Source organism: Delphinus delphis, chromosome 3, assembly GCF_949987515.2.
Source record: "Delphinus delphis chromosome 3, mDelDel1.2, whole genome shotgun sequence".
In the NCBI taxonomy this organism is placed as follows: domain Eukaryota; kingdom Metazoa; phylum Chordata; class Mammalia; order Artiodactyla; family Delphinidae; genus Delphinus; species Delphinus delphis.
The window spans coordinates 12,010,063-12,028,216 of NC_082685.1; the positions used below are offsets into that span (position 1 = coordinate 12,010,063).

General features: G+C 41.1%; 3 protein-coding genes across 3 annotated transcripts; all 3 read right to left on the reverse strand.

Moving 5' to 3' along the window:
- Positions 1-2,149: 2,149 nt before the first annotated feature.
- Positions 2,150-3,127, reverse strand: LOC132421676 (olfactory receptor 7G1-like). Its single transcript, XM_060006472.1, is given in 1 exon segment — positions 2,150-3,127. A coding segment is annotated over 1 exon segment (975 nt). The 5' UTR covers positions 3,125-3,127.
- A 3,342-nt stretch (positions 3,128-6,469) lies between these two features.
- On the reverse strand, positions 6,470-11,218 carry LOC132421678 (olfactory receptor 7G3-like). Its single transcript, XM_060006473.1, is given in 2 exon segments — positions 6,470-7,417; positions 11,168-11,218. Coding segments are annotated over 2 exon segments (999 nt in total).
- A 2,062-nt stretch (positions 11,219-13,280) lies between these two features.
- ZNF93 (zinc finger protein 93) lies at positions 13,281-18,097 on the reverse strand. Its single transcript, XM_069540512.1, has 6 exons — positions 18,067-18,097; positions 17,628-17,701; positions 16,856-16,982; positions 15,467-15,562; positions 15,197-15,276; positions 13,281-14,723 (listed from the first exon to the last, which is right to left on the reverse strand). Exons 1-6 carry the CDS (start codon positions 18,095-18,097, stop codon positions 13,281-13,283), a joined length of 1,851 nt encoding a protein of 616 aa, XP_069396613.1.
- Positions 18,098-18,154: the final 57 nt, after the last annotated feature.

Below are 18,154 nucleotides of genomic sequence, written 5' to 3' on the forward strand. Positions count from 1 at the left end.
AGGAGAGAAGTAAAAGCTCAGATACAGTCTTACAAATAAGCCAGTGAAGCCCATCAACAGACAAATGGATAAAGAGGATGTGGTACATATATACAATGGAATATTACTCAGCCATAAAAAGGAACGAAATTGGGTCATTTGTAGAGACTTGGATGGACCTAGAGGCTGTCATACAGAGTGAAGTAAGTCAGAAAGAGAAAAACAAATACTGTATGCTAACATATATATATGGAATCTAAAACAACAACAACAAAAAGGTTATGAAGAACCTAGGGGCAGGACAGGAATAAAGACACAGATGTAGAGAATGGACTTGAGGACACCAGGAGGGGGAAGGGTAAGCTGGGACGAAGTGAGAGAGTGGCATGGACTTATATATACTACCAAATGTAAAATAGATAGTGAGTGGGAAGCCACCGCATAGCACAGGGAGATCAGCTCGGTGCTTTGTGACCACCAAGAGGGGTGGGATAGGGAGTGTGGGAGGGAGATGCAAGAGGGAGGAGATATGGGGATATATGTATACGTATAGCTGATTCACTTTGTTATACAGCAGAAACTAACACACCATTGTAAAGCAATTATACTCCAATAAAGATGTTAAAAAAAAAGAATGAGAAAAACAAATATCGTATAGTAATGTGTATATGTGGAATCTAGAAAAATGGTACAGATGAACTGGTTTGCAGGGCAGAAATAGAGACACAGATGTAGAGAACCAACATATGGACACCAAGGGGGGAAAGTGGGGGTGGTGATGGCGGTGGTGGGATGAATTGGAGATTGGGATTGACATATATACACTAATATGTATAAAATAGATAACTAATAAGAACCTGCTGTATAAAAAAGATAAAATTCAAAAAAAAGCCAATGAGAAGATTTCAAAGGAAAAACAATGCCAGAAGATTACCAAACTTTGCCCTGCTTACCTAACAAATATTTATTTTATCATATTATTCACACCAATGGAAAAGGCTGATAAATGTAACAATAAATGAAAACAAATCTAACTGCTGAAGCAAGTGATAAAGTTATGTGAAGACAATAGGATTATAAGAGTTAAGAAGATATGCAAGATATGGAACACAGCAATACTAGTTAAATTTTATTGAAGCATTGTCCTGTTTTTGTCCAGTAATTACACTACATATGATAAGAGTAAGGTTCTCATAGTAATCATTTCCCCTATACCAGGAATTAGATTAAGTAGGTGGCGTATGATCCTGTTCTTAGTGATAAGATTGAAGGTAATACCTTATGGATGATGCCACGGAAATATCCATTATAAATAGTCCCTCAATTAACCTCAGACCCAGGGAAGGTCAGTCAGGGTTTTTTGTTATTTGGGTTTTTTTCCTCTGGGACTCATGTCTAGATATGATACCTGCATCTGTGAAGCCACCTGGGTCCATGAGGGGAATCAGCCCTAGCACGAAGCCACTTCATGGAGGAATGAATGAATCTCTACTTTCCTGCTCCTGCGCAATTTTCTACCTCTGAGATCCTTGTAATGAAGATATCTTTATTGTTTGCACATATTAGACTCAGGACTAATTTCTCTTATTAGGAAGAAAGTCTTCCTCACTGGTCAATTTCAAACATCACACAATCATTTCAAACTACTGAGATAATCTAATCACAAAAAATTGTATACAAAATGAAGCTGAGTGTTCTGGGTGCTAATGTTGCCCCACACATGTACAATTTACCAGTGACCGGTCTCAAGGATTCCTGATCTGGGGTATGAAAGATCAACCACTACGTCCCACAGTAGGCTTAACTCTGGGGTGCAGTTCACACGGTGCTACCCATAGAATCGAGCAGAATCTACTTCTGCATGACCACAGACTTCTTTAAATCATTTCCTTGACCTATCCACCTTTTCCCACTTCCCTTGTGCTCAGAACATTCCCCACAAAATTACTATACCATGAACCTCTGCCTCAAATTCAGCTTCCATAGACCTTAACTGAAGAAACTTTTCTTAGAGAATGGAAATCACAGTGCTAAAAAAAAAAAAAAAAGAGCACTTCAGGTTTTAACCCTAAGTTAAAATGCACTTAGCCATCATGTTATCTATTTACCAAAGAACCTACTGATGAAAGAGTCAGGCATTCTAGCTCATCAGTATTCCTTTTACTTTGATTCATTCTAGTGAACCCATCCCAAATCGGATGGCACAATCACAGAAAAGAAATACTCTACCAATAAGTTTCCTCAAAACTCCCTTCATGTCTCTGTTCCTCAGGCTGTAGATGAAGGGGTGCATCACAGGAGTGACCACAGTGTACATCAGTGAAGCCACTGCAGTCCTCCTGGAAGAGTCAGTAACTGCCGAACTAATGTACACCCCAAAAGCTGTCCCATAGAAAAAGGAAACCACTGAGAGGTAAGACCCACAGGTAGAAAAAGCTTTCTACTTTCTGCCTGATGAGGGCATTTTCAAAATGGAGGAAACAATTTGAATATAAGAGAAAATGATTCCAGAAAGAGGAACACCAGCAAATATGCCAGCTGCAAAATATACCAGGATGTTACTGATGAGGGTATCAGAACATGCAAGTTTGATGACCTGAACAACTTCACAGAAGAGGGAGATTTCCAGGTCTGTGCAAAAGGACAGTTGCAGCACCATCAGACTATGGAGCAGGGCATCGGCAATGCTAATGAACAAGGAGAGTAGAATCAGCTGAACACAGAGGCAGGGGTTCATGCTGACTGTGTATCTTAGTGGGTGACAAATAGCCACATAACGACCGTAGGCCATTATTACTAAAAGGAGAAAAATTTCCCAACAAACAAAAGTCGGAACAAAGCTGATCTGGGTGAGGCAGCCTCTGTAAGTGATGCTCTGATTCTGTGCTTGGATGTTCTCCAGGATCTTTGGGATCGTGATGGTGCTGAAACAGATGTCAGTAAAGGACAGATTGGAGAGAAAGAAGTACATGGGAGTGTGGAGTTGGAAGTCAGAGATGACAGCCTAGATGATGAGAAGGTTTCCCAGGACGGTGATCACGTACACGAACAGGAACAGTTTGAAGAAAGTGGTCTTCAGTTCTGGATCCTCTGTCAGTCTCACGAGAAGAAATTCTGAAACATCTGTTTGGTTTCTGGGTTCCATACTGTTGATAAACCTGATGGAAAAGATGTGGTCCCTAGTCCAGCAGCAGGAGTATCACCAGAGGCAAACACCAGTTTGGGAAGGGAAGTAATGGAATGGAGGGATGCTTTCCATATGCTTGTTATTTTGTTATTTTGAAAAAAGACCTGAAGTTAATAAAGCAGTGTGTCAACATTTGTTAATTCTCGAAAGGATCTAGGAATGGTCATTTTAAAAATTACACTATGATGTTCTGATTATTTATAACATTTGGTAACTTTATTAGGAGAAACAGGTAGTCAGGCTGATGAGTCTAACTGGATTGCCCCCTCCTTTCTCAGAGATCTCACAGCCTGGCAACAGAGATAACACAGAGCTGTGTTAAAAACACAGAACTGGAAGATACAGTAAAACTGCCCAAGCCTCCTCCCCGAAACCACTACAGAAATGAAGTTAAATGCCCGCCAAGTTGAAAACAATCACCATGTTTGTAGATGAGCGTGTTCTTTGCCATTGTGGAGAGAGAGTAGGAAACTGACAGCATGAGAGCTCTTTGAGGATTTCAGGAAAGGTACGAGGGAACATGTCAAGATGGGAGACAGGCATGAGGCAAATGAATGCCTTGGTTCTAATCATTTTATGCATGTCCTTTCCTCACAGTTTCCCCTGGATAAACTTGTGGTAAAACACCTGCCCTGATTTCCAAACATTAACAAAGGGACATTTTGCTACCTGGATGACTTCACCGTGCAATGATGGAATCTCTCCTAGAGATGCAATGATGCATCTCTGCTAGATGTTCAGTGATGGAGACTAAAGTTCTATAAGAGGAGAGGGACTGAGTGAAGCTCCAGGCTCCTGGGCAAGAAGGCTTATCTCCAGGAGGAGGTACAGGTGTGCTGTTTCTTTACCGGGGAAATGCTGTTGAGTGCGGTTTTCACAATTTGTAGTCTCTGTACCTTTGGAGGACCAATATCCAAAGCTCCTCATTAGCCAAACAATTTCATCATCACTCTGATGCCAGTGCAGTGCAAATCCTTAAAGGCCAAGAAGATATAATGGAACAATTCAGGGTGGTTGATTCCCTGATGCTATGAAGCCAGGTGTTCATCATTCACTGCTCCACCTCTTTCTGTTCACATGTATTTCACATACAATGCAAATGTGGACAAACCATTCTTCTCTAACTGGACTCTAGTCTTTTTTTAGATACAACCAATGGCATATCTATGCAATCAATGGTATCAGGAAGCCTGGTTATAACTGTAGGTTATGAAGTTATTTATTTATTCATTCATTCATTCATTTCAGCCATATAAGAAGGAATGAAATTCTGACACATTACAACATGGATAAACCCTAAAAACATTATGCTCTGCGAAATAAGCCAGACAAAAAAGGACAAATATTGTATGATTTCAGTTATAAGGTACATAGAATAGGCAACTTCATAAGGGCAGAAAGTAGACTGGGGGCTACAGGGGAGAGGGTGAGAAGGATTGATTTTTGAGAGTGCCAGAATATATTAAAAGTTGTTTATTTCCGTACTGAGTAATCAAAGCACGTTGATATTGATGGAGTGAATAAGGTCACATGTGGAGATATTTCACTGGAAGTTTATTTGCCCTGCTTTTTTCATTATATTGAAAGAATAATTCTGAATTTTCATTCTCGAAAATTCTTTGTGGCTTTTTTTTTCTGTATTAACTTTTTTATTGGTGGCTTTTTTTTTTTTTTTTTTTTTTTTTTGCGGTACGGGGGCCTCTCACTGTTATGGCCTCTCCCGTTGCGAAGCAACAGGCTCTGGACGCACAGGCTCAGCGGCCATGGCTCACGGGCCCAGCCGCTCCGCGGCCATGTGGGATCTTCCTGGACCAGGGTACGAACCCGTGTTGCCTGCATCGGCAGGCGGACTCTCAACAACTGCGCCACCAGGGAAGCCCTAGTGGCTTATTTTTAAAGTGCTTAAATTCCTCAGTCTTTACCTTTTGGATTGTATTAGTCTCTCAGGTGCTCAACTCCTCTGAGGTCATAAAAATATCTTTGTATATTGTCTTCCAAAATATTTAATCACTTTGACTTTTGCTTAACATTGGAATGATTTTTGTTTGTTTTTGTCTAGAGAGAACGATGTTATTTATCTGTTTCAATTCCCTTTTTTTGATTTTTTTAAATTGTGGCGAAATAGATATAAAATTTATCATTTCAGCCATTTAAAGTGTTCAATTCCATGGCACTAAGAACATTCACAATGTTGTGGGACCACCCCCATTAACCATCTCCTGAACTTTTTCATCACCCTGAACAGAAATTCTTTACGCATTCAACAATAACTCCGGGGAATAACCCTGGCAGTCCAGTGATTAGGACTCAGCGCTTTCACTGCCTTGGCCTGGGTTCAATCCCTGGTCACAGAATTAAAATCCCACAAGCCATGATGTGCACAGCCAAAAACAAACAAACAAACAAAAACCAATAACTCCACATTTCATTCTTTTCTTAGAGCTTTCAAAAGGAGCCCAACACTTTGACTTTAGCCCAATGTAGCTGATTTCAGGCTTCTGACTTCCAGGACTGCAAGAGAATACATTTGTGTTGTTTTAGGATACTAAGCTTGTGGTAATGTGTCACAATGACAATAGGAAACTAATACAGGACATATGTCCCAAATCAGGCTGATAATAAAAACAATGTCTTTTGGGTGTCTCCTTGGAAAGATTCTTTCTGCATTGCAAAGAGACCTAAGGAGAGGCAGCCAGTTTGCTGTTTCTGGTTATTGTGTCTGTAATGTCCCTGCACAGCTATAGGCATTGATGACCATCATGGGAACAGCCTTAGGAGGAAGGTTTAGGCAGAATGAAATGCAGCCCTGTGTTTTTGTGCCTAGACCTATCTGACCTCTAAAGTCATTGTTAGAAAAGATGATAAAGTGATCGTTTATCATTTCCCTATGAGAGTCGAGACTTTTGCCTTATTATTGCTGAAAGCACGCATGTATTCTCTCTGAGAGTATCGAAGTGTCTCAAATCTTCCACAATTGTAAATATAATTATGCCAATTTTGCAGATGAGGAAACTGAGCTTAGAGGGTTCAAGTAAACTGTCAAAGGTCACATAGCTACTGTTTAGCAGAGGTAGGATTCAAATCCAGGTGGTCTGATTCCAAAATTCTCATCCCCCAGAAATATAAAAATAAAATAAAAAAGAAACACCAAAAAAATTTATTTAATTAAAAACAAATTCTCACCCTTAACCATCTGATATCTGGTCTTAAGTATTTCAAGAAGGTGGTCAGACTTGCTGGACCTCTCCTTAATTTATTTCTCTGTGTTATATTCCAGCAGTGTAAGCCTAAAGCAACTGGAAATCAATGGAAAGATGATATTCTAGAGATGAGTTTCCTCAAAGCCCCCATCATAGCCTTGCTCCTCAGATTACAGATAAAGGGGTTCATCATAGGGGTGACCACAGTGTACATCACTGATACCACTGCACTCTTCTTGGAGGAGTGAGTGGCTGCAGAACTAAAGTACACCCCAAAACCTGTCCCGTAAAACAAGGAAACAACTATTATGTGTGACCCACAGATGGAAAATGCCTTATCCTTTCCACCAGCTGACGGGATTTTCAGGACAGAGGAGACAATTCGAGTATAAGAGAAAATTATCCCAGAGAGAGGAATAACGCCCAACAGGCTGGTCACTAAATACACGAGGACGTTATTGATGAGGATATCAGAACAGGCGAGACTGAGAATATGAGCTAGTTCACAGAAAAAGAGGGGAATTTTTAGTTCTGTGCAAAAGGACAGCCGCAGTGCCATCAAAGTGTGGAGCAGGGCATCCACAACACTAACAAAGGAGGAGATCAGAACCAGCAGCCTGCAGACCTTGCGGTTCATGATGACACTGTACCTCAGTGGGTGACAGATGGCCACAAATCGATCATAGGCCATCATGGCCAGAATTCCAGTTTTCAGTCCAGCAAAAGTCAAGACAAAGCAGATTTGGGTGAGGAATCCTGTGTAACTGGCGGATTTGCTCTGTGTCTGGATGTTCACTAGCATCTTTGGGATTGTGGTGGTGGTGGTGGTGAAACAGATGTCAATGAAAGACAGATTAGAGAGGAAGAAGTACACGGGAGTGTGCAGGTGGGAGTTATAGATACTGGCTAGGATGATGAGCAAGTTACCAAGCACAGTGACCACGTACATGGACAGGAAGAGGCAGAATAGGAGGGGCTGCAGTTCTGGATCCCCTGACAGTCCCAGAAGGAGGAATTCTGCAGTATCAGAGAGGTTTCAGGGTTTCACGTTGTCAAAGGGTCTGTTAGAAAGATGGTGACAAGGAAACAAAACTTCAGAGACACTTCCTTAATCTTGTCCATATTTTGAAACCAATCAGTTACAGGTCTTTTCTCCTTCCTTCTCTCCCCTCTTCTTTCCTCTCCTTTTCTTGTTTTACATTCCCATAAAGCTTCGCCCCACACCACCCCGTCCCAATTTTTTTTTTTTTTTTTTTTTTTTTGCGGTACGCGGGCCTATCACTGCTGCGGCCTCTCCCGTTGCAGAGCACAGGCTCCGGACGCGCAAGCCCAGCGGCCATGGCTCACGGGCCCAGCCGCTCCGCGGCACGTGGGATCCTCCCGGACCGGGGCACGAGCCCGTATCCCCTGCATCGGCAGGCGGACTCCCAACCACTGCGCCACCAGGGAAGCCCTGTTCCAAGCTTTTATAGTCCATCTATTCTTTGTCAAGTAGGGTTATGTACTCACAGGAAAACAGTCATGGAATGTTGTCTTCTCCCTTAAGATGCCTCCAAGCAAATAACTCCAGAATAAAATTATTAAGACTGTATTCTAGAATACAGTTTGGGAAAATGCAGTCTGTGGACAAAATTCTGCCTGCTGCTTATTTCAGTAAATAAAGGTTTACTGAAACACAGCCATTCGTTTATTTATGGTCCATGGCAGCTTCCCCGCTACAACGTCTGAGTTGCGAATACTTGTGACAGAGACCGTATAGCCCACACAACCTAAAACATTTACTATTTAGCTCTTTACTGAAAAAAATGTGCCTACTTCTAGTCTAGAATCTTGATTAAATTTAGGTTCAATTTTTGGCAAACATCCTTAAATATATTCATGAGGAAGAACATATTGCCTATTTGTCTTCTTGTAATAATGATTGCCTGGATCTATTAATTCACCAGGAGTTACAAAACACTGACATTTTAATTCTTTTTTCAGTTATTGGCTGAAATACTTCCATAAAGATGAAATTTCCCGAATTAAATAGGTGGATTTCTGGGAGTTCCCTGGTCGTCTAGTGGCCAAGACTCCACTCTCCCAACACAGGATGCCCGGGTTCAATCCCTGGTCAGGAAACTAGATCCCACATGCCACAGCTAAAGATCCCGCACTGACAATGAAGATCCCTCGTGCTGTATCTAAGACCAGGCGTAGCCAAATAACTAAATAAATATTTTGTAAAAAATAGATTTATTTCTTATAAGAAATTGAGTTCTTATAAGAAAGAATACTTCTTGATTCTTGTGTTCATCACTTTTTAAAATAATTGGTTTTCAGCATTATCCAACGATAAATGCTGTCATCATGAACTCCTGGATTTTAAATGCATTTGATATATTTCAATACACTGCAGTTGTTATTTATATTCTCAAATTGTCTTTTGGCCAGTGAAAGTCTCCTCAGCTTGCCTCTGCAGTCCTTCTGAAATGAACTCAGCAGCCTCATATCTCCCTCAACTTTGACATGAAAGCTGTTCTTTGCCCATCATCTTGCAATAGATACATATATCAAATCATTATATTGTACACCTAAAACTAATACAATGTTCTATGTCAATTACATCTCAATTTTTTAAAAAAGAAAGAAAATGTCAAGAGTAAGCTACAGGGACTTCCCTGGTGGTGCAGTGGTTAAGAATCCGCCTTCCAATGCAGGGGACAGGGGTTCGAGCCCTGGTCCGGGAAGATTCCACATGCCGCGGGAGCAACTAAGCCCGTGCACCACAACTAGTGAGCCCGCACACCGCAGCTACTGAAGTCCGCATGCCTAGAAGCCGTGCTCTGCAGCAAGAGAAGCCACCACAATGAGAAGCCTGCGCACTGCAACAAAGAGTAGCCCCCGCTAGCCACAACTAGAGAAAGCCCACGCGCAGCAAAAAAGACCCAACGCAGCCAAAAGAAAAAGAAATACTTGACCTACACCTACATTTCATACAACTTATAGTTGAAAAGGCAGGTTCACATGCCCATGTGCTCCAACACACATGTAAGTTTTCCTGTGACTGCACTGAGACCCTGCTTACTCTGTAAGCTTGTGGCTCTGGACTTCTGTCCTGGTGGTTTTCTTCTGAGCACCTAGCATGCCCTGTAATGATGTCTGCCTTCGTCACAATCTTTTAAAGGTGGCTGAAGCTAATATGGCAAAAGCTTGGCATTAATTCTGGAAGGTGGTTGCATGGCTGTTTATTTTACTGCTTGCTGTGCAGTTCTCATGGTTTAAAATATTTTGTAATGTTTTGTTTGGAGGTTTTCAAAGAAAGACTAAACAGTAGACTCAACGTCCTCTCTCAGAGTCCTCAGAAGCAAGAGATAAGGACAAGACTTGATTGAGTTCTCTAAAGATGAAATCTGGAATGAGGACTGGGAAAATTGAGAAGCCAAACTCACGTCACTCCAGCCCCACTCACTACCAAATAGATGAGGGAAACCAGAGAATTGTAAAAACATCTGCCAGATTTCTGAAGAGGCTAATTCATACTCAGCTGGGGAAGGAGTCCCTTGGATTTAGAAGACAGAATAGGAGCCAGAAATGATGAAAGCTGATTGCAAATAGGATGAATGTGGAAAAGTAAATATACCAAGAACGTCAAAAACTTGTCATCTCACTGGTAATTCCACTGAACTTTATCTTACCTCTTGGATGTCCTCCAGATAGGCTGGTTAAAAAAATAAACTGTTCCATTTCTCACTGCATTTATTGGGCACTTCAGATTACCTTGGAGCCATCAATGTACTCATTCACCTTTCCTCTGGATAATGAAGGATGGGGATGGAAGATCTGTCTCCAGGAAGGGCAGATGGACCAAGTAAGGCAACTGGATGCTGGGCAAGAGGGATCACCTCAGGAGACTACAGTATGCTCTTTCCTGACCTGAGTAGGGCTGTTGAGTAGAGTGGTCACAGATAGACTATACGCAGTCTCTATGGCCCGGGGGGCTCAGTTTCCAAAGCTCCTCATTAGCCACATGTGTACTGTCATTACTTCCCCCAGGCAGCTTATATCCTTAAGGAACACAGATGCTAGAAGGGAGAGCTCCTGCATTGCTGACTTCCTGACCCTGAGAGGACAGACAGGTATATGTCATTTTCTTCCCGCGTCTCCTCTCACATCCAGGGTATCGCATTATTGGATTCTCAGGTCTAACCTTAAGGGACCTGATGGCCTCCTCCTAAGACCAACTCCCAGCCTTCTCTGAGCCAGAGATTATCACTAAAGGACTAGGGAAGAGTGGTTTAAGTCTCCATAGGGACAGAGACTCAGGGATGCAGGGAATGTATCATGAGATCATTGTCACACTGTCACTTAAGAAAATTTTCTCCTTTCTTAATTAAAGTCCCTACATGAATGAAGTTAGTAGGAAAGAGATAGCAAGGAAACCAATTTACTAGTTACTTGGGCAGGCTTTTCGAGGTTGCCTGAAAAATAGACATAAACCAACAAACTTAAAGAAAGCACAAAAAAGCACTAATCATAAAGGAAGTGACTGATAAACTGATTGCATTAATACTGAGAAACCCTGAGGGATATACAGCAACTCCCTATTATTGCAACTTTTCTCTAAGTGTAAAAGTAGTTCAATATAAAATTTTAAAAAATCAAAATATGGTACTCCATACTCATCAAAATGGCCAAACTGAAAAGACAATGTGAAATATTGGCAAGAGACTGGGAATGTAAATTGGTGCAACTACTTTGGAAAATTGTTTGGTAGTTTTGAATAAATACGCACTCCTAAACACATACCCAACAAAATTATGTACAATTGTGAATCAAAAAACATGTACAATAATGTTTGTGGCAGAGCCATTTGTAAAATATCCCAGCTATAAACAGATAAAATGTTCAAAACAGTTGAATGATAAAGTGTGCATATTCATTCTATAGAAAACTATGCAACAATCAAAATAAACTCCTGCTAAATGCAACAGCAAAAATCAATCTTGAAAATGTAATGTTGAGCAGAAGAAGCCAGGCACAAATGATAACATACAGTATCAGGCACAGAGTGCACATAACCTTAAATACACTAAAAATCATTGAATTTTACACTTCGAATGGGTGAACTTTTGTGGTATGTGAATTATATCTCAATAAAGTTGATTTTAAAATACAAGACTCCAGGGGATTCCCTGGCAGTCCAGTGGTTAGGACTCAGCACTCACTGCCAGGGCCCAGGTTCGATCCCTGGTCGGGGAACTAAGATTCCGCAAGCCTCGCAGCGTGGCCAAAAAAAAAAGACACAAATGAACTTATTTAGGTAACATAAACGGACTCACAGACATAGAAAGCAAACTCATGGTTACCAAAGGGAAAAGGGGTGAGGAAGGGATAAATTAGGAGTTTGGGATTAGCAGATACAAACTACTATATATAAAATAGATAAACAACAAAGTCCCACATCCTACTGTATAGCACAGGGAACTATATTCAATATCCTATAATAAACCATAATGGAAAAGAATATGAAAAATAATATGTATATATATCTATAACTGAATCACTTTACTGTACACCAGAAATGAACACAACATTGTAAATCAACTATAGTTTGACTTAAAAAATTAAAAAGACACGATTCCATAGAGTACCTACATTCTGGTGGTAGGAATCAGAGTGATTAGTAATGGAAAGAGCATTAAAGAATGATTCTCAGGTGCCTATAATACTCTATACCTTTTTTTTTTTTTTTTTTTTTTTTTGCGGTACGCGGGCCTCTCACTGCTGTGGCCTCTTCCGTTGAGGAGCACAGGCTCCGGACGCACAGGCTCAGCGGCCATGGCTCACGGGCCCAGCCGCTCCGCGGCAATGTGGGATCTTCCTGGACCGGGGCACGAACCCGTGTCCCCTGCATCAGCAGGCGGACTCTCAACCACGGCGCCACCAGGGAAGCCCTAATATTCTATATCTTAACCAGAGCGTACAGCAGTTAATATAGAAGTGTTCTACCTTGTAAAAATTCATGCAGTTGTACATTCTTCTACATGTTAAATGTAAACAAAATGTGTTGGAAAAAGTTCAGAATTCCAAGGAGAATTTCACCATCTGCAATCTTCATGGGAAGGTTCATTACAGACTTTGTGCAGGCAATGGTAGGTTAGCACACATGAAATATAGAGGTACACAGATGATTTGTAAGCACAACCTAAGAGCTTTATCCAATAGGTAAACTTCTATTAAACATACATCCCTGTACCAAATAATTTTTCACTTTTGTTACTATATATAAAACTTTATTTTTAAAAACTGACCATCTGTGGACTCTGTTGATTAGTGACTAGTCAATTAGGAGTGAAAAAAGAAAAACAAAAAACCTCCCTACCACCACCACACACACAAAACAAAGGAACAAACACATGGAAAACATGTTGGCTTAAAACATTAGGTATTTATTTTTCTCAAGTAACAACTTTTTTTTTTTTTTTTTTTTTTGCAGTACTTGGCCCGCTCACTGTTGTGGCCTCTCCCGTTGCAGAGCACAGGCTCCGGACGCGCAGGTTCAGTGGCCATGGCTCACGGGCCCAGCTGCTCTGCGGCATGTGGGATCTTCCCGGACTGGGGCACGAACCTGTGTCCCCTGCATCGGCAGGCGGACTCTCAACCACTGCGCCACCAGGGAAGCCCAAGTAACAAGTCTTGAAGATCTTAAAACATTTTCCCTTCAGCGTTATCACATATCTTCTAAGGGATAATGAATGAATAAAGGATTTCTCACAGTCATTGCATAACTTAGGTTTCTTCCATATATGCATTACTTAGAGGCTTTCTCACATTCTTCACAACCAGTTCTTTTCACTTAGCATTTGGTTGTATGCCTTAAAGATTGAGAGTTCACTGAAAGCTACTTTACGTGGATATCATTAAAAGGGGATTTATCGAGCATGAGTTCTCTCATGACGCCGAAGGGGAAAGGATTTACTGAAACCTTGCCCACAGACATTGCATTTGTAGGGTTTTTCTTTAGTATGTATTCTTTTGTGCACATTGAGATTACACTTTACACTAAAGGATTTTCCACAATGATTACACTCGTAGGGTTTCTCTCCAGTGTGAATTCTCATGTGTACTGTAAGGGACACATGCCTGCTAAAAGCTTTTCCACACTCACTGCACTTAAAAGGTTTCTTGTCCCTGGTATGGATTTTCATATGCCTCCCATAAGATAAGAGACCATGGAAGGTTTTCCCACATTCCTTACATTCATGTTTCATTTTCATGTGAATTTTCTTGTGCAAAATAAGGAAAGATTTCACTCTGAAGTCTTTTCCACATTGATTACATGTAAAGGGTTTTTCTCCAGTGTGAATTCTCACATGTTCTTTAAGACATGAACGATCCCTGAAAGCCTTCCCACAGTCATTGCACTTACAGGGTTTCTCTCCAGTATGAATTTTCTTGTGCGTGATAAGGTTGGAGCTCAGCCTAAAAGCTTTCCCACATTGATCACACTTGAAAGGTTTCTCTCCAGTATGTATCCGCAGGTGTACCTTAAGAGATGACTGACTACTCAGGGCTTTACCACAATGGCTACATTCAACGGATTTCTCTCCAGTGTGGATTCTCTCATGTCTTTTAAAATATGGGAGAATACTGAAAGTTTTCCCACAGTCATTGCACGTATAGGGTTTCTCTCCAGTATGTGTTATCTGGTGTATGGCAAGCCTATAGCTTCTACTGAAGGTTTTGGTGCATTGATCACATTTGTAGGGTTTTTCTTCTGAATGAGTCCCTGAATGTTGTCTGAGAAGTGAGCTATCTCGGAAGGTTTTTCCACAGTCACGGCACTCATAGGGCTTCTCCCCGGTATGAATTCTCTTGTGACGCGTAAGGTAAGAGCTTGAGCTGTAGGCTTTCCCACACTGATCACACTTATACGGTTTTTCTCCAGTGTGGATTCTCATGTGCAACTTAATGGATGAATGGCTCTGTAATACTTTACCACACTCATTACACTCAAAAGGTTTCTCTCTAGAGTGAGTTTTTTCATCCTTCTTAAGGTGTGAGATTGAATTTACGACTTTCCCCAAGTCACTGCGTTCATGGGATGTCTCTTCTGTATGTTGTCTCTTGTGCCCAGCTAAGTTAGAACTCCTGAGGAAGGCATTCTCGTCCTTTTTACATTCATAAGATTTTTCCCGAGGAAGAATTCCCTCAGATGGCTTAAGATGTGAAGAATCTCTAAGGGCTTTTGCAGAGTCAAGGTATCGATGGGCTTTCTTGCTAGGGTAAATTTTATTCTGAGTAATGTTAAATTTCACACTCAAGGCTTCAACAATTTCACTGCATTGAATGGGATTGCCTCCAAGACTTTGTTCCTATTGATTAAAATATGAGTTACAATCACAGGATTTATCATGTTCATGACTGAGAATCTCCCCTGACATAAATTCTGATACATCTCATGAGCACTTTATTAGCATGAGAGTTTCACATTTTCTTAGTGAATATGCAGTTTCTGACTGAGTTTATCAGCTTGAATAAGCTGATTGCTCTACCAGATGGCTTCACTGGAGTCTCTTCAACAGATTTAAGATAAAATTGCCTTAGAGTGAGTATCTTAAACATTTAACAACTAATCCCATTATGCAATTATTTACCTTGGGGATTCTCTGTAACCATTTTTGGAACTAAGTTATGAGTTTCCTTCAAATGAATACTTAGAGAATCTTCTGCTTTCTATTGGTGAAATGAGTGTGATATCACTCATATTACCCTCTAGTCCTTTTCTATCTTATAGAATTCTGGACTTCTAATGTGAGGACAAGAAATTATCCCATGTGACTCTTACCTTCTTGCCATTGAGCGTATATTTCTCCAAAATACCTTGTTTTTGCTGTTGTTGTTTGGTTTGAAGGAGAATCAGCTCATCTGAACAAAGTGGGAAAAAGTTTTGGAAAAGACATGGTGACAATATGCTGACAAAAAGCAGGTAATGCCCCAACCCAATCTGAAACAAATGGGAAACATAACCTCAAGTTCCTAGAGTATAAAATGGTGGGATGTTTAGCACAGGGAACTGATCCTGTAGGCAAGACATTCATATATGCCTGGTGCTCACCCGAACAGGTGTCTTGGTGAATTCTTCTCTCTACTATGTCCATTTCATCTTCCTGCTCCATCTGGGTGATGAGAGGAGGCTTGCTGAGTTGATGTCCTATTATGGGGAAAGGTACATATGAGAGGACCATGCAGTATACAACAAAAACTACCATCAAACTGTGACAACAACTTGTTCTTTGAGGTTCTGAAGACAGGCAGTTGTGACTTTATAAGCAGCAAAATGACAAAATTCTAACAGAGAAAGCAAAAGTAAAGCATTTCAGAGATCAACTTTCCATAAATGGAAAATTGTCTTTCCAAGAGAAATTACTGAACCTTGGTAAGTGAACAGGATCTGTGACATTTTAATTTAAGAATATTCCCATCCCGAGCTTCCCTGGTGGCGCAGTGGTTGAGAGTCCGCCTGCCAATGCAGGGGACACGGGTTCGTGCCCCGGTCCGGGAAGATCCCACACGCTGCAGAGCGGCTGGGCCCGTGAGCCATGGCCGCCAAGCCTGCATGTCCGGAGCCCGCGCGTCCGGAGCCTGCGCGTCCAGAGCCTGTGCTCCGCAACGGGAGGCCACAACAGTGAGAGACCCGCGTACCGCAAAAAAAAAAAAGACGGGAAATAAGTGTTGGTAAGAATGTGGAGAATTTGGAAGTTGCTGAAGGGAATGTAAAATGATACAGCCAGTTTGGAAAACAGTTTGGCAGCTCCTCAAAATGTTAAGTATAAAGTTACCAAATGACCCAACAATTTTACTCTTAGGCATATATCCAAGATAAAGGACAACATATGTCCACACAAAAACTTGTATGTGAGTGTTTGTAGCAGCACTGTTCGTAACAGCAAGTGTCAAAAGCCAAATGTCCATCAACTGATGAATGGATAAACAAAATGTTGTATATCTATGCAAGAGAATATTATTCAGCAATGAATAGGACAGAAGTACTGACATATGCTACAACAAAGATGAACCTTGAAAACATTACACTAAGTGAAAAAATAAGTCACAAAAGACCACATTTGGTATGATTCCATTAATATGAAATGCTGAATAGGGAAACCTGTAGAAAAGGAAAGTAGATTAGTTGTTGCCAGGGGCTGCACGCAGGGAGGAATCAAACACCCTGTAGGTGGAGCAACAAAAATGTTATGGAATTAAGACAGTGGTGACGGTTGCACAGCTATATGAATGTACTAGAAAAAAAAACCATTGTATTGTACACTTCAAATGAGTAAATTATGGTATGTGAATTAGGTCTCAATATGGCAATTTTTCTTAAAAGTAAAAGCCTACAAAAAAAAACTCCTATAGTCTGTATCACAAGTCGATTGGGTCTTACTCACCCAAGAAATCCATGCTCAAATTCAGTAAATAAATCAAGGGATTCTGTTAGTCTTACCCAGTGAAACCAAGTTTCTATAGTTCTCTAGCATCACATCTCTGTGCAGTTTTCTCTGAGATGAATTCAGCAATGCCCACTCCTCCTGGGTGAAGTCCACGGCCACATCCTCAAAGGTTATTGAGTTCTAAAATGACAACACATCCTGTCTCAACCAGCCACCAACCCCACCAATGTTGCTGGGGAGAGGATCATGCACCACAGCACTGGAAATGAAACACCTGTTTCACAGTAAATTCAAGATTCTGATGAGGGCTCTTCATTTAACCCAGGATTTAGTTCTCAGAATCTTTCCTTCTCTATTCATGCTCACGCCTTAAGGAATTTCAACCAGCCTCAAGAATTTAAGGCCTCTCTAACACATGATGAAATGTATCTCTCCACTCCTAGCCTGAAAGCTTTCATAATCGTACTCTCTTCTATCTGCAGGGTTAATCAGAGACCTGAACACGTTGCAAGAATGAGAGAAATACTTCCTAAATGAAAAAATTATTTCCCACAGAGTGGCCATACATTTTTGAGGCTAAGACAGTCTTATATCCTTCTTTTACTTTTTACTTCTTTTACTAACAGCACTAAGCAGGAGAGATGCCTGAAAAAAAACTGTAAGTAGTAAGGTAATAGAAGAATTTTTTTTTGGAAGTCCCTTAACCACCATCAGAAGTTTCAAAATGCAGGAGGGGTTATGAGGTTCCAGAGTACTGGAAGGAGATGCATTCACCCCAGGGGACAGGAATGTATTTTAGGAGAAAGAAAAAAAATTATGACTCACTTGTAACCCAGAGTGCAAGTTTTCCATCTCTGTGATCCTCTCATGGGCACAGGAAGGGTCTAGGACAGGCAGAGCTAGAGGAGAGGGTGACATGAGTTTCTAGGCACATACATAGTCTCAACTTTCCTAGCAAGGGAAGTTGAAAGTCAGAAAGGTTGAGTTGTTACCCTTCCCAGCTTTATAAAACAAATGGATGGGATAAGGAGATGCCACCCCGAAATTTTCTTCCCTCTCCCCACCACGCACATACGCCCTTCCTCTAGAATCCCAAAGGGCACTGAATCCGACATGAGCAAATTCTGGGGCACCAAGTGTTCACAGAGCTCCATACCCACCTCCTTTCATTTCAGCCCCTTCTTCCCAGTCCCCTGTGGCTACTCAACTCCCTTATCCTGTGCCCACTTAATCCTGGTAAAGTGAATCTACCCTAGGAACTCACCACATATAGTGGACAGATGTGGGGCTGCCATTCTGCAAGTCCGTAAGTAGTAAATATGATCAGACAGCAACCAGGAGAACAAGGATGC

Coding starts and splice junctions, on each gene's coding strand:
- ZNF93 (XM_069540512.1), bottom strand. CDS start 18,097: ATGGCAGCCCCACATCTGTCCACTATATGTG. Junction 15,563..16,855: donor TAGAAACTTGGTTTCACTGG/GTAAGACTAACA, acceptor TCCCCATAATAG/GACATCAACTCAGCAAGCCT. Junction 14,724..15,196: donor ATACGCTCAATGGCAAGAAG/GTAAGAGTCACA, acceptor TTTAATCAATAG/GAACAAAGTCTTGGAGGCAA.